This window comes from Ciconia boyciana, chromosome 5, assembly GCF_034638445.1.
Source record: "Ciconia boyciana chromosome 5, ASM3463844v1, whole genome shotgun sequence".
In the NCBI taxonomy this organism is placed as follows: Eukaryota; Metazoa; Chordata; class Aves; order Ciconiiformes; family Ciconiidae; genus Ciconia; species Ciconia boyciana.
In genome coordinates this window covers 32,187,317-32,204,122 of record NC_132938.1, presented here as the reverse complement: position 1 = coordinate 32,204,122, position 16,806 = coordinate 32,187,317, and the positions used below count along the sequence as shown (strand labels likewise).

Sequence of the window (16,806 nt, the reverse complement as noted above, 5' to 3'; positions counted from 1 at the left end):
CATACATGTTTTGAATTTTTTTGAAAGCCAAAGAATTTCTAAATTGGCTGGACTGTTTGCTTGTTCACTGCCTGACTCCAGGCTTCTGTCATTTTAGTGCATCTGCGGGAGCATGTAGCTGTTGAAATTAAATCTAAAATTAACTCTGGCCTAGGCACAACTTTTTCTTGCTTGCATTTCTTGTGAGGCAGGAAATAGCTGAGGGTAGTTAAACTAGTGGGTTAAAAAAAAATTCCTTCATGTTTCCTATGAATGGTATGCATCCTGAAGGAAATCACTTCAAACTCGAGTCAAATATTTGAAGCTGGAGTTTGCTTTGGGATGTATTCATGCTGTGTGTGTGGAAAATCAATGGGCTGATGAGAGAATTACTAATATTATGCAGATGTGCCAAAGGATCAGCGTCTCCAGGCTATCAAGGCTGCCATTATGCTTTTACCTGATGAGAACAGGGAGGTCCTCCAGATTCTTCTCTATTTCCTGAGTGATGTCACAGCTGCAGTGAAGGAAAACCAGATGACACCAACAAACCTGGCTGTCTGCTTAGCACCTTCCCTCTTCCACTTAAACACTCTCAAAAGAGAGAATTCTTCCCCAAGGTATGTCTCTGGGGAGCAGGGCTCATTGCTGCTGGTCCCGTACCACAGCTAGCGGCGATGTGCAACAGGCACGGTCTAGCATTGGCCCTACCAGTTGTGATCACTTCGGACACCTCAGAGGGCACCGGGTGTAAAATGGTTATGGGATCCTACCTTTTGTTAGAGATTTGTTAAAATATAAGCAAGTTCATAAGAAGGAAGAAATGAGGGGGATTCCAAAGAAAAAGTTTAGAGAGAGTAGCAAGAGAAGTCGGTAACACCATGCCAAGATTTGGTCCCAGGTAGCACTGCTCTAAATCACCAGCAGATTTGGGAATTCTACTGTTTTCTTACCAAGCGTCCCTCTTGCTCTGCATTAAATAACTGGATTTGTGTGTGTGTGTGTGTGTGCTCTTTTTCCCTGTGAAGGGTGATGCAAAGAAAACCAAGCCTGGGAAAACCCGATCAGAAAGACCTAAATGAAAATCTAGCTGCAACCCAAGGGCTAGCTCATATGATCGCTGAATGCAAGAAGCTCTTTCAGGTAAAACACCTATTTGCAAAACTGATGGGTGGAATATTGGCCAACATGGCTTAGATCTGCTGTATAATGGAAAGCTAGGAATGTCTCTTTATTTTAATAAATTTTAATACATGATAAATAGCTTTTTAAAAAACTTTGCATCCCGATCTGGGTGCATACATGAATTGGAATTGGTGCCAGAAGAAAGAGAGTTGTTTTGTTGGCACTGGCGCTCAAAAGTCATGAGGCAGTCGTGGGGTTTGGGACATTTTTGTTACATTCAAGCTGCATTTGAAATGTGTTTTCAAGCTTTTATTGCGCAGCCATGAGGGTCTGTGAACTTCAGCTCTAATTACAAAGCAAGAAGCTATTTCCAGGAATTTCAGTGCTTGTTTTATACTTAAATTCCCAAGAGTTAGCAAGACTAGGCCACAAAAGCGTCCTGGAACATGACACTGTCAAACCGTAGGTTGACGGGTCTGTAGGAACTAAAGCATACTCCCTCTAGGGCCCCGGATGGAGAACCAGACAAGTCTTGAGTCCTGCTTTTCCTCACACTGTCATCGAACCTTTTCAGAGACCTCAACTGAAGACATGACTGTCTCTTTTCTTGTGGCTGTCAACTGGTCCATCCTTCCTTCAGTCTGCAGGATAAACTGTGCTGTGGGAATGGATCTGAGTTGTGTAGCAAAGAGGGATACTCCACAGAAAAAAAATAAGACACCCCATAAATGAGAGACTAATTTGAGTTAAATCAAAGTCACAAACTTAATTTTGGCATTTATTCACATTGAGAGCTTGACCTGGCACATATGCGTCCCAACACTTAAAAAACTAGTGTACCCATCTTTCTGTGGCTATCAAGCTGCTAGACTAACTCTGTGATTTGGGGAGAGAGCTGCAAGAGGATGATTTCACCCTTGTTACCCCTCAGATACCCGAAGAAATGAGCAGGGGCCGGAACTCATACACAGAGCAGGACCTGCGTCCCCTCAGCCTGGAGGAGCTCCGGGGTGGCAGCAGCACCGCCGAGCCCTCCGACTACCACTGCTACCTCCAGGACTGCGTGGACGACTTGCTCAAAGAGATGAAGGAGAAGTTTAAAGGCTGGGTCAGCTGCTCCACCTCAGAGCAAGCAGAGCTGGCCTACAAGAAGGTATGTACCCTGTGACTCACGCCACAGCTCTGGTTTTTAGCTCATCTTCTCCAATAAGCAGGCTTCTGACATAGGATATTACAGAAGGTTCAACGCACACCTTTACTTTGCAGATAGATTTAAGAAAAAAAAAACCAAATTCTTAATCTTTTGACATAGTTGCACATCATCTAAAAACAACATGTCTTTCAGCAGTAGTCAGCTAACATGCACTGAATTGTGTTCTTCTGTTTATCCAGCCCAGGAATGTTCTCTGTATTGTATTTACACGCCTTCACTCACATGTGCAAAGCCTCGACAGGCTGAGTGAAGCCTCCAAGCACTGTCACTGTGCAGGCAGTAGGAAAGAAGTTTCTTGGCTCTAATCTTGCACGGCTCAGAGCTAGCACAGGGAGAAGTATTTCAATGGGATTTAAGATAGATACTTAGAAAATAAACTTGGAAAATTAGGATATTTTTCTGTAGCATCACGATTTAATAGTGGCCCATACCGGAGAAGGTAACCGTAACTTAAAAATAATTTGGAAGTCAGCGTGCAGATGCCTTTGGCTGTTAGGAAAACAACCTTAGTCTGAGCTTACGACAAGCTTAGTACCATATATACATATATGTGTGTGTATTTAATTTACTGTATTTAGCCAACACTAAAATAGAAAGGAAAAGAAAGTGTAAGGAAGAGTAAAACTGAGGACTCTGTGCTGATTTTCCCCAGGTATGTGAAGGTCCCCCACTCCGATTATGGAAAACTACTATTGAAATCCCAGCTACACCAGAGGACGTTTTAAATCGTTTACTTAAAGAGCAGCATCTTTGGGATGAAGATCTTATAGATTCAAAAGTAATTGAACCTTTGGATAGCCAGACAGATATATACCAGTATGTCCAGAACAGCATGGCACCTCACCCAGCCAGGGACTTCGTAGTCTTAAGGTAAGACTTTTATATGCAATGATGTTTCTATCCTATACATACGGCAACCTTGCCTACACTTTCTGTATAAGGTAAGTTATATAGGTAAATATCTATTTGTGCATAATTTGAAGTCTTATTAGATGTTTGAATTACTGTTTGTCAAAGATAAGACTTTTTTTTTTTCTTTTTTCTTAGAACATGGAGGACAAACTTCCCCAAAGGAGCTTGTGTGCTTCTAGCAACCTCAGTGGACCATGACCGTGCTCCAGTGGCAGGTGTTAGAGTCAATGTGCTCCTGTCTAGGTATCTGATTGAGCCCTGCGGGTCAGGAAAATCTAAACTTACCTACATGTGCAGAATTGATTTAAGGTATGAATTTCCACTTTGTCCTTTTGTGGTGGTAACTTTTCTTGTATAGTTTCAGTGTAGTCAACACAATATTTAGATGGTTCAACAGGCTTTAGCTTGTTGTAGTACATACTTCTCAAAGGCATGCACACAGGTCTCTCAGATGTCACAGAAAATTGGCTTCAGTGCATATCTACCAGCAGGTATGGTTTGTTGCATTAGAAGCCTCCAGTATGTGCTCCACCATAGCTATTGGTATATAATCCCACCCCTTCCTCTGACAGATGTATTTGGATACAAGGACATGTTAATTTTAATATTAAGTTAGTAAAGAGGACCAAGTTCTCACAAAACTTCTCATAACTTTTCCTCACTGCGGCAAACTTGGTTTTTAGCAAGTCTATATACTAGTAAGGCTGAGCTGAGCAATAAACAGTAATAAGGAGATTTCCTAGTTGGGCATTTAACCAGCTAGATATGTATTTGCTTCTGACTAAGAAAATGCATGCAAAGTTACTGGTACCTAATTCAACATTACTTTTTCTCCACGCATCAGGGGCCACATGCCAGACTGGTACACCAAGTCTTTTGGACACTTGTGTGCATCTGAAGTCGTTAAGATACGAGACTCTTTCAGTCATCAGAGTCTCGAGAGCAAGGAAGTAAAATCCAGGTGACTACTGAGGAACAGCCATGCACTCCACACCTCAGCAACGTAGACATTACCCAAAACTGAGGCTCGTCCACGGCAGACCGGACTAGTGTACCATCTGCAAGTCATGTCATGAAGAGATGACAGCAAGAGAACTTGACTGTGAGCATTACTATAGGACTGTGGCCATACCATACACTTTAAAGCTGCTTCCTGTCTGTGTAAGGTCTATAGTGTAGGCCTCGACTGGAATACATAGGAGGACTGTGCAAAAAATTAAAAAAAAAAAAAATTGTACTATTAGATGGTTTGAATTGCTTCTGAGAAGCAAAATTCTTTAAATGCAAAATATATTATGAAATATGGTGAAGGCTCATCATTCCCGTGTGAAATACTTAGCTTTATGTACATACCCATGTCATTTTATTTGTAGTGCGTTGAGGGACTGGTGTATCCACTGGAATAGTTGGTACTCTTCAATGTGTTCTCACTGAGATAAGCAGAGAAAGGTTTGCACAGAGATTAAAGTGTGAATGAGTGTGTTAATGGTTGAAAGGATAGCAGAAGTCGAACTTGAAATGTGTCTGGTACACTGATAGGCAAGCAGAATGGATTTTAGTATGCTGGATACAGTTCAACCTAGAATGGGACCCCCCTGTGGACCAGGAGTAGCCATCCTTCCCATGTGCCAGTTCTGCATTTTCCTCAGCTCTAACCTTGTTAAAAACCCTAAGCAGATGTTGCAAAAGGCTTGCTCCGATTACTGTCCACTCCTTATCCAGATGATCTTTTAGGAGTGATTGGCAATTCAGTAGCAATGTTAAGTAAATATAGTTTTGAGCAACGTAGCAGCTTAGAAATGAAGTGTCTATGCAACAGTGAAGAGAGCCAGTAATGTCAATTGTTAATTTGCCAAAAAATGTTTGTTGCTTTTACTCCTACCTGCGTTAACTATAAGTGTTTTAATGAGCTTTTATAGATTTTACTGTATTGTAATGGCTCAAGAGGAAAAAGTCCACACTGGAGTTGCGGTGCCGGGAGGTGGCAGGACTCCTGCAGCAGCAGGTGGGGTGAGGTGGCTAGGAAGAGTCGCACGAGCTCGCTCCCTTTCTCTCCCTCCTTTGCCTGTTTTCCTAAAAGCTGCACGTTAACACGAACAGAACCTGGATGTGAGCAATTTGGAGGGTTATATTTGGGGGCAGAGAGGAGGGTGGGGTTTTGCCTTGGGTTTTGTTGGGTTTTAAACCCTTTGGGATATTCCCCTCTCCTTGAGAATCAACTTGTATGAACTGTAGGAAGTCTTGAGGTCCTCTGGAAAGGTGTCTTTCTGTAGGTTTTACCGTAAAGGTAAAGATTTGCTTTCGAGGTGCAGTATTAAGTGATAAATGTATTTTGTGGCTAGGGTATGAATGAGTTGCAAGATGGAATTTTGACTGAGACTTTGTTACCATTGTCAGTATTATTTTAAGCTTTTTGATGAAGATTTTTTTATTATGGCAAATAATGTAGTACTTCCAGTAACAATGTTCCTCATGAGTAGGAAAACCTTGTATATTCTTCTACATCAAACACTTTTGAATTTGTAAAATTGTATGTTGTACATACCATTCTATTGTAAACATGTATACTTGCCCACAGTGTACTGTCAAACATAGATAAAGCATGATAAAGATTATTTAAAATATACCTGTATTTATACCTCAGATATTCTTTTTGGGTTTTTGTACCTCAAGTATGTTTTCTATTGTAAATGTGCTTTACATGACTATGATCTACGTGAGAGAAAGGAAAATGTTTAACTTGCTATAGATGTCTGTACAGAATATACTCAATAAGTGCACTATTAAATGTTTAAAATTGGAGAAGCATAATGGTTTTTATTTTATTCTGCATTCTTCCTTCCGCTCTCGTGCCCAGAGGAGGAGGCATTTTTCTCACCACCGGTTCTTGACATACTACTACCAACTGCGTAGCCACCCCTGCCCTCTCCCAGGCCAATATTTTTAGCATTGTTATAGGCAGGTACCAAAGCAGTTTCAAAATTTTTGGAAGACAAGCCTTCATGATGGCAGACAGCTGGACAGAAATACTCCCTAGTCAATAGCTTCATGTATTTAAAAGTAAGAAGAAGCCTCTGTTTTGCTGCTGTCTTGTGGAAAGGTAGTCCTGAATTTAAGAGGGAGCAAAGCAAACTCCTACTTGATAGGCAGCTGTATGCAATGCTGAAAAATAATTCACTACTTTCATATTTTCTACGGGGAGGACGAGGGCATGACAAGTGTGGAGTCACAGGTTCGCTTTAAAAAATGCAAGTGTGAAAGTAGTTGGAGAAAGTTAAAGCGCACGCAGCAGTGAAATGAAGCCAAAGAGAAGGCCAGGAGGATATACAAACAACTGACTAAGGTGAAAAACGAAGCCAAAGACAGCTGTTAATTCAAGCAACTTTAAAAAGTTTTTAAAGTCTTAGCCAACAGAAATATAATTTGGGCATCTGAAAGAGGATTTTGATTTGTGAGGCTTGTCTGACAGAGCAGCTGGAAGGAGGCCTGCTGCCTTTCAGTCACCAACATCATTGTATTTTTTCTCCGCCTGAGCATCCCCAAGTCCTGATCGCTATCGCTTCCCACTATGTTCCCCAGGGAGCCGTGAGGGATGCTGCTTCACAGGCTGGCAAAAGCAAACCTCTTGCTGTCGTGGTACGAGTTCTCACACACCAGGTCTCTAAGGGACTTTTAGAGAACCTTTCTGGTAAGGGACTGTCATTTGTTTGGCTCTTATAGGATCTTTTCCCAAGTCAATACTAAAAATAAAACAACTGCACAACTTATAAAAAAACCAGGTTTGTTCACAGTTTTGGGCCCTTGGAACAAGCAGAGTTAGAGCTAATTTATTTTTCTTTGTAATGATGATTTTGTTTGTATTTTTAAGCACACTTATTCACAACAGACTCCTGAGGCACTTCAAGGATTTACTCTGCGTTTTGTGTAAAGTGCATGTAGGTTACTTTCAGATCAGCATTTTCCTAAATATTTCTAAAACATGAGTTAATTTTGACTCTTCTAAATAGCCTCAAGCTCCTGAATGTTTGTGTTCTTGGCACCTTCATTTGCAGGTGTCCATGTTGTAGTTGGACAACAGAATTCAAGTTTCCATGTCTCTGTTTCTTGTCAGGTGTCACTCACGGTGGCACGGGCTCTTGCTTGGACACTCTTGCTTTAAGCAGCAGTTGCCGCAGAGGGAGTGCAGGCTGGGACCCTGTTCGGTTCTGGCAGGGTGCTGGTATGGCTAACGGCGTACACGGCATCCCTGGTGCAGCACGGGGCCAGCCTGCTGCGTGCTTCAGTAATGCTGAATTTCAGTACTGCTTTCTAACAAATACAAATGGAAAAAGTCACGTTTTACTGTCATTCCTCGAGTAATGCGCTCCACAATTAGATATTTATGAAGCTGTGAATAATCAGTGACCTTCATCTTAAAGGCCAGAAGGCAATGTCACTAACACACACAGGCAGTCTGGGAAAGTGAGACTGAAACAATGCAAAACAGTACCTCTGCAGTCTGGTACCAGGCCTTGAAAAGAGCAGGACCTAGTGTATATCCTCAGTAGTCTGTGCCAGGAGAAAGTTGATGTGAAAACAGTATCCGTGAGTTGGGCTACGTAATAAAAGGTAGATATTTCCACTTAAGACATACAAAAATTAAATGTTATACACATATCTTCTGCTAAGTGCTGGAAACAGTGTCCTACAATCATAAGGAATGAAATCAAGGTACTGTTTTAATAGAGCAATGCATTAAATTTACAAAGACAAAATGCTAATTCCTTTGCCTATGTTATACCATAACTTGTCAATACAGTCATTGACTGCATCCATTATACACAGAAACACTAAACATTTCTGAAAAATGATTTTCAGCTATTTCTCATCTGTCAACCCAGAGCTATTTTATTTCTCTAGCAAGGAAAGGTATCAGTGTCTAAAATGATGACTAGCATAGCACCGGCCATGAAGGTGAAATACTATTCTTATTACTGATGCTAATACTCAACGTTTGCATCCATGCTTCTTTTGCATTGAGCACAATCCCGGACACTTGAGGCTTGCTCAGTTTCCCTTCTGCACCGTCCTACTATATTTTCCTGTATTGCCAGAGGCATCCGGAATGCTTGCAAGAAATGAGCTTCCAAGCTGCGTCCAGGGACAGTAAAGAGCAGTGAAGGATGGGAAAGAATTCAAAGAAAAAATTCCATCAAAAGAGATTTAGGCACTGAAGGGGTACAATTATACAGAAAGATTCAATACACATAATCTGGCCACTAGACAAGAGGGATGTAGTAAATGTCTACTAGCACTGGAAGGTCATAAAAACACAGAAGAAGAGTTCAAACTAGCTGAGTGGGTGTACAAGTTAGGACAAAAATTTGTTAATGGAAAATTTGAGGCAGAAGGAAAGGAAAAGGCATTTTCCACACAGCAAGAGGTCTTTGAGGCTGTGGGACAATCTCTCCCTGAGAAGCAGCAAGAGCGTAAGTAATTTAAAACTGTGCAGGCTCAAACCCTGGAATCATTCCTGCACTAGCTTCCATAAAGCATCACAAAGACCTAAAAAAGGTCCTCTCTTCATTATTTGACACGATTACAGGACCTACAGGCCACCAGTTTCACCTGTAAGTGTCAGGTAGCGCTGCCTTGCTGAGGTAAGAAACAATATGGTGTCGAAAAAAAAGTTACAATTAAGTAACTCAATTATTTTGGAAGTTGCTAATGAGCAAGTCTTTCTCTAAGAATGACATTGGAGGTTGTGGAGTGCAGTTTGCTTGTTTTATAGAAGTGGACATTAATTTAATTGGGAAGATACAGTGCCTCCCCACTATGGGCCAAGAGCATGAAGATCAGTATGGGGAGGTTACCAGACAACTGGGAGAGTCTTTTGCTTTTCTAACATTTACTCAAAACGCAGAAAGCTCTACAACTGATAAGCATGATTTCCCTATCATAGCAGGAATCAAATCCATTATTCCATAGGCTCAAATTTTTTTTGTTACTAGGAGAAGAAAAAGCCCTACAGCAAGTGTGTTGTATATGCTTCTCCAGGTACCAGTCTTCTACTAGTCACTTCATGAGCTCAAGTAATAAAAGGGTGATGTGGTGCATCTGAACATCACAGTTGCTCCTGACCCACGCAGACATTTCTTAAGGCTTTATTAACACTAAAAATGGAAAAGCCCCTTAGGAACAGAATTCTCCATGAATGAAAGAATATTACTATTCCAAAAATCAAATATTCAAAAAGTAGAGTGTTAGAAGTGCCAGTGCAGTTATGTATGTATTCCAGGGAGAGAAATTAAATAGCATTTTCCATTATATGATGAGCTAAGCCTGTTATAAGCATAAAGACAGGACAGTATAGCCGAGATGGCTCTAGTTTGAGAGGGCTTGTGCCGCATTTATTAGAGAAGTTGGAAGAGTTAGCAAATGAAATGGGAATTTCAAGAAAGGGTGGCCTCAATTAAATCACTTGAGTGTCACTTTAGAGAATTGTCATTTTTCTTAAATAAGCCAGCTAGTAGCAGAAGCAGATCATGTTCATAACACAGCCCAGACTAAGATGGTGTGCAAGGTGTGGGTAATAGAGGAAGGGTTCTCCTAAAAGGAAGAAGAGGACCCAGTTGGCCAAACACTTCCGACATGTTTAGTGACATAGCAGTCTGAAATATCTATTCAAAACAAGCAGGTCATCTGGTAAGAATTCTCCTTTGTTTCAAAATAGTTAAAAGAAAATAAATTTTGGTCAAGGCTTTGTTGTGAGCTGGTTAAACATGTAACCTTCAGCTAGGCTTCAGCTAGGCTATAATTCAAGTTTATAGAAACACTGACAGTATGGTTAGCAAAGTACCTATAGACCATTTTTTTACCCCTACCACTGGGGAAAGTTGTACAATAGCACATATTTTAAGTAGTCCATTTAAACATTTGAAAAGGAATGCAAAGATACCAAAATATTTGTTTTAACTCGATCATTTAGTCTCCAGCAGTCTGTACTCTTTTCATTTCTCTAAATACCTGCCAGCACCACAGCAGCACAACAGAATGTCTGAAGAGCACACATGGGGTTTTTCACTGACCTACAGGAATGCTTTTTTTTTTTTTTTTTGGAACATAAAAAGGGTTTAGGGAATTTTGCAGTCTTTGCCCTTAACATTTCTAAAATGTACGGTCCTTATTACCACTGCCCACAGTATAAAAATTCTTATTGAAGCCTTTGTCACCTACAGCATTTATCAACTAGGGCTTCTAAAGCATACAACAAGTAATAAAGCATTCAGTAATGATAATACAAGTAATAATCCAAATTGATTTTGAATATCCCACCTCACTGACATGCCTACAAAGCTAGAACTACATTAAAATCAGTACTCAAGTAAAAGCAAGAAAATGGTAAAACTTTACTACCCATGAACAATTTCATTCACCAGCAGATAACAACGAAAATTGCTTTGTGATGCATAGAAAAGCAGCTTTGAAAGCCTTGCTAGACCTTCTTAAAAAGAACGGGAGGTCCATTAAGGTAATGTGTCTGGAAAACAGCACCTGCCCTCCCTCTACATAGACACCGTACTCCGTTATCTAAGACTGGGAGAAGCACATACAGAATACTGAAACTGCGAAATTCTGATGCTGCCTCCTGTAAATCCTCAGCAACGGTGAGGCATCCACCTCCCAGTGAGGGGAGAAGCAGACAAAATCAGAGGATGCTCAGTCTTACATGGTGAGAATTAACAGTGATTCTCTTCCCCCAAGGGCATCCCACCTCTCAGATCAAATGGTACATGCAGACTGAATGGTACATGCAGCATAGAAACACATATAATAATGTGGGGCAAGTATTCAATTAAAGTGGAAACAAACCACATTTAGAAGGGGTCATAACCACTCGTGAATTCCAGGACCATAACGGTGCACTCATTAGCACTAACACTACACAGTGCTTGGTCTGCAAGCTCCCTATTTGGCTTTGGAGGCCTCCAAAAACACACTAAATTGTGTTTGAAGGCCTTTAAAGAATGACCTTGAGCCAGTAGAAAAGTAGAGATTTTCTAGCTAATGCCTGAACCATAGTCTAAAAAAAAAAATACATTCACATTTGCTTTCTTCCCCTTTCCAGCCTACGACAAGAATAAATGCTTGTGTATAAACATAGCATATAACCTTCTAGGTGAAGCACTCGCCTTGTGGTGTTAGTTGCAAACAAAATCAGGCAGAACAGTTATCGAACTAGGTTCAATTCATCAGACTTATTGGACTGGGGAAGGAGGAAAGGCTATGCCCTGAGCATCCTACCAGATAAGGCAAGATCGATGAGGGAATGAATGACCCGTCAAGAGTGGTGATGGAGTTCAGAGGCCCTGCCGCTGAGGAGCACAGAGGTTTTAGCAGGCCAGTCATGGCTAACAGACTGTTAGGCATGTATTTGATAAAAACCTAAGCAACTGGCAGACCTTGGGGAGTTTTAGGCATCCAAAGTTTGGATAGAACCATATCCTCAGCTTCCTGCTAGAAACAGAGCCCAGAAGCACCAATTCAAAATTGCATGAAGTTGTCTGAGGAAAGAAGGCAAAACAAGCTGATTTCTGGCACCATCAGCCCTATTACAGAAGTACTTATTTTCAGTATATCATTAACATTTGGAATTCACTACTAGTGTTCAGAGGTGGGTTTTTTGCAGAGCTTGGAGACAAATATATTTACAGAAGCTCCTGTTATTTTTCTCATGCTTCATTTTCTGCACTAGCCACTTGGGCTTACCTCTGGACATATTTTTCACAAGAGCCTGCAGGAAGTTTCTTCTGCTGTTTTCTGAAGAGTCTTGCAATGGTCACTGTCAGAGAGACAGCATTCGTTTAGATTGATCAGCAGCCCAATCTGGGACATGACATGATACTTACTGTGCTCCTGTTTATAATGCACCATGCAGAAAGGCAAGCTCAACATGCTTTTCTTTTTTAATTTCTCGAAAACTGCTACGTATTTTTTACTGTTTAAACACTCTGTCTTACTGATATAGAGATGTTCTGAGGCTTTATACGACTTTTTTTTTTGAAAGCTTCTTTCCTGTGCCTCCTCTTCCTCTCTTGTTAAATTGCTAAAACAGTTTCCAGGGCCAGCCGCTCTGTGCAGTGGTTTGCTGGTTTCTGATGAAAGAGCTGCTGCCAAATTTTATAAAGAATGTTCCCTGGGGCACAGAGGGAAGGGAAGTATTCTTCATGGCCCCTGTTTTCTTCCCATATTGTTTAACAAACAAGCAAACTGCCCTGCAGTCCCTCTGACCCCTATTTAGACATACCCCTTTCAGGCAGCCACACAAATGAACTAGGAAGGAAGTGCCGTCACGGCCCTTAGAAAAGATAGAGGGAAATAAAGGCAAACATTGTGTGTCTAAACAAACAAGCTCACTCTGCTCTGCGCTTGTCTTCTGCCTAATTCTTACAGGAACCGGTCCCAGAAGTAGTAGTTGGGGCAAAAGTATTTCCCAGGTTGTGCATGACTCGGTTCCCCACCCGCTCCATTCCCACCACCCTGCCAGGTTTTGCCCCAGCCTCAGAGACGAATGAATAATCCAAAAACCTTTGGCATAAATGGGAACTCAGCCCAGGCTCTTTGAATGGCTTAAGCCTGTCCCTCAGTCTGGTTTCCCACGTGGACCTTGTGCCCCCTGTGCCTCGGTTTCCCTAGTTACACTTCCCCAGAACTTCAAGGAAAGAAAAAAATTATTTTTGTGCTTCAGTGATCATAAATTGAAAGTGCAAGTTTTGTAAGAAGCTGAAACAAAAATACCTAGAGGCCAAGCTGAGAACAAGTTTTCTTTTGAGCTGCTTCTTGCCTATACACAACTCCAAAGGATTTCTAAATCAAATTACTCTTGATAGACAAGAGATGAAACAGATGTGCTATTAACCCCATTTTGTGGTGGGGAGCTAGAGCATAAAGGATTTTGGAACTAGAGATGCAACTAGAATATTCGAAAAACAACCTCAATGTTGCATGCTAATCACAGGAACAAGTTTTGACATAGCAGAGCTGATAAACCTGGTTTAAAGAATGCTTAGATAAACTGGGGAAAAAAAAGAAAATACAGTAATTTAAAAGATTATGAGGATGCTTTTTAAAGTATTTCCACATTTCTCTGGTAACGTCCATTCATAGTAGTCCCAGCTTGCTGAAACCACAGATGGGTATTTACCTTAAAGCGGTTACTGAATCTGAAGTCAGCACTGGCTGACAAAGACGTGCCATTGCTGTAGGACCATGGCCCGGCACAAGCACCGCACCACCTGCACACCCCTTGGGCTGCTGCAGGTGCCCTCTGCTCTCCAGGGCTCTTCTCAACACAGCAAACCTTGGGGCTGCTTTTGCCCAGCCATCAGCTTTAGCCTGACCAAAACGCAGGGAATCCCATTTCAAACCAAATGCTGGACTGATTGTAAGAGCAAAGTCTTATTTGCAGTCTACGCTCATGCTCTGTGGCTAACACAGATTTCTAGACTTTGTTTAAAAATTGCTAGAGGAGTGCATAGGAGAGCAACCCAAACATTTGTGAAGAATTTGTCAAGAGCGTTGCTTTGCCCTTGCTCGTAGCTCTTTGTCGATAGCACCACGCAGAGCAGACAGAAAACAGAGCTGGATCTGGTCGTCATCATGCACGGACTGCGATATGTGCGCCCGAGGAACTACCTATCACCGTGATGAATGGCATCACATTTAGCTATCTCCTTAAGGAGATAAGATGCTGTAAGTTTTTGTTATCAGTTCTGCCCAGATTCATTCCATTAAACAAAAAATTGGATTAATATTTTTTAACAAATCAGATTAATGCTTTATACCCATTATCATGCTCCAGGGGGTCATAAACTGGGATAAAAAGTATACATATAGTTTGCATTTGTTTCAAGCTATGAAACAGACAATAGCCTACAAGACGCCCTTGTAAGGAAATGTTTCCTAGGGTGCTGCTCCCTAGGTCTCACCACTCTAAAAATACTGTTTTCTTTCTTTACCTTGATTATTAATCAAGTGTACTGTATGTGACTTAAAGATGCACACTTCATTTCACAAAAGCACCCACGATCCCCCAAATGCTTCCCAATCACAGGCGAAATGTTCTGTTTGCTCCCTGTAAATCATTGCAGGAGCAGGCAGCTGAGGCTGAGCAGCAGTAGCTTCTGAAATCATTCGCTGCTGTTGCAGCCCTCCCGTTTTCTGTATTGCCGCTCTCTGTTCTGCAAAACCTCCTGTTAGAGCCTGCAAGCTCTCTTTTTTGACCAGTTCTCCACTGCTTGTGTGTTTTGTCTAGTTGCAATGGTTGCTCTATCCCTCCAGAGCCAGCACTGCAGCCAGGTCAGGCTCAGTCCTTGGTATCTCTTTTCCTTCTCCCTTAGCCCGCTCTGATCTGATGCAAAACCTTTCACAGGCATATGCACAGCTCAGGCTAGGTGGCCTATTTTGCTTATAGATTGCATCATGTTTAGCCACGCTTGGAGGTAAGGGGCCTGTCATCACCCTCTTGGAGAGCTCAAGTTCTGAACAACCAGCCTTTGCCCTAAAATGCATGAGTTTATGCAAGAGGAGGGATTGTCCAGAAGTTTCCCTGGCTGGGACAAGAGGAGAACTTGATCAGAACTTGATCAGAAATGATAAATAAGCCTTGCTAGTTATTTTCAAGTATGGAGATTAAGTTACTAAACAAGGCATCCACAAGTTCAGGATCATCAAAAGGTATTTGTCTGTTCTAAGATATTTTACTATTTTTGTCCAAGAGCAAGAAACCTTTGGCTTCTGATGCGCCCTGTACCACGACTCAGCTGCTCCTGGTGAACTGAAACCCACTCTGGCAATGAACTGGCCAAGCATACTCTTCTGTCAGCCTGGAAGAGCAGCCATTACAACCTGTGTCTAAATCTGGTGTCTTCAGAGAAGACAGCTGCCTCACAGTGTATTGCTGGTGGTGGCAAGGATTGCACCCAGTCACTTTTAATCAGGAGGGAGACCAAGCTACGACAGCACAGCCTGTCTCCAGAGCTGCTTTCTACTGATACCGCCTGTCCAAGTGTTTGAGAATCACACATGAACACTTACCCGCTGAGGAGTCAGCCACTGTTCAAACATGGTATTTCTGAGCCTAGTAAAAATGAATTTGGCTTTCAGTCATCTTTTTGGCTGTCATATTTCCTATGATATAGCTATGGTGGGGGGGGAAGTACCTGTTTTCTTTCTCGGTAAATATGAATAAGCCTAGGCCTACTGCTCCATGGGTGGAGATCTCTCTTGTGGCATCTCTTTCCAGATTGAGTCATCCGGTGCTTTTGGTAGTCACCTATCAATTTCCTCAAGGTCATGCAGTGACCTCAGAAGAACAGTGACAATACTGATCCCCTCATCAGGCTTTTTCAACAACTCTTCTGTGCATGTTCTAATACTGCAGCATCTTAGGATTCAATCCTGTTGCCTTTAAAATGAGGGGGAAAACATGGGAGAGGACACTCACTGCCAGGAGCTCTCCTCTGGAGAAGTACTCTGCAAGAGCTGACCTTACATTAAATTTAACTTGTTTCCTGCCAGAGCCTCACTCACAGCAATATTTCTAACTTTCTTTAATCGGACTGATATCTACACGCCCCAGTTCCACATTTTGCCCCACTGCCCTGCTCTCTTCTGATGTAGGAAACATACCTGCAAGTTGGGCAGATGCTTGGCTCCAGCTAAAAGCAGATCTACCACTACCAGGTCCTTCCTCCCACTTTGCAAGGGCACGGGCGACGGGGGTGGCGATCATGGGCAGCTTCACTTGGATTTAATTTCTAAAAAGATTTATTATTTAAAACCAACCACATACAAAGACAAAGGAGCATAGGTATTACTTCATGTTCTGCTTTCCCTGCGGACAAACACTTTGCCTCAAGAGGCCAGCTGTCCTCTGGCTATTAGCTCTGGGACAGCTGGGAGGCTCGCCGAGGCATACAAAATAGCAAAGGAGGAAGCTGTTCATTAAAAGATATCTCAGACTCTCCCTTGGTCATTTTTACTCATCACTGCTCTACAGAGAATAAGAAATATGCCCCCTGTGAGAGTCAAATGCAACACCTATAAATTAATCCCAGTCCAGATAAACCCGCTGAGCTAGCTCAGAGGGTATTTATAGCCGAGACATAGCTTCCTCAGGGAATTACGGTCTCCAAATCAGTGCAGTTGTTCCAAAAAAAATCTGAGAAAAGCTGCTTCTTTCTCCTTCTCCTCAAGTATAGTGAGTTCCTTTCACCACAGAATTGCAAGTATGAAATTCACTCTCAAATGCAACTGGCTGGCTGAAATAACTTCTTGTTTGTGTGGCTGAAAAGCCATGTCCAGAAACCCTGACCATCACTAACTACACAGTCATATTCACATGATAAAAATATGGTGGCATTAATAACTTGTGCTGGCTTGCCTTCCCAATTGTCAGGGCTTTACATAAATATAGAACTTGGTCTATAGATTTGTTTCAGAGCCTTTTTATATCTGATTATGGCTCCAGGCAGATCATAGTCTGTACAGACACAATAATTAAGGATCAGTAATTCTGTCCAGCGGCCAATATTCCC

At 41.8% G+C, this 16,806-nt stretch overlaps 1 protein-coding gene across 7 annotated transcripts in view; it reads left to right on the top strand.

Annotated features, from left to right (window-relative positions):
• Nucleotides 1-4,521, top strand: part of DLC1 (DLC1 Rho GTPase activating protein) — a 237,199-nt gene extending 232,678 nt beyond the window's left edge. For all 7 annotated transcript variants that reach the window (XM_072861421.1, XM_072861422.1, XM_072861420.1 and 4 more), the window contains 6 exons: nucleotides 386-599; nucleotides 1,008-1,122; nucleotides 2,036-2,257; nucleotides 2,970-3,187; nucleotides 3,365-3,538; nucleotides 4,074-4,521. In XM_072861421.1, the coding sequence (XP_072717522.1) occupies nucleotides 386-599; nucleotides 1,008-1,122; nucleotides 2,036-2,257; nucleotides 2,970-3,187; nucleotides 3,365-3,538; nucleotides 4,074-4,194 (1,064 nt within the window). In that variant the 3' untranslated portion in view covers nucleotides 4,195-4,521. The remainder of the gene's footprint in view (nucleotides 1-385; nucleotides 600-1,007; nucleotides 1,123-2,035; nucleotides 2,258-2,969; nucleotides 3,188-3,364; nucleotides 3,539-4,073) is intronic.
• Nucleotides 4,522-16,806: the final 12,285 nt, after the last annotated feature.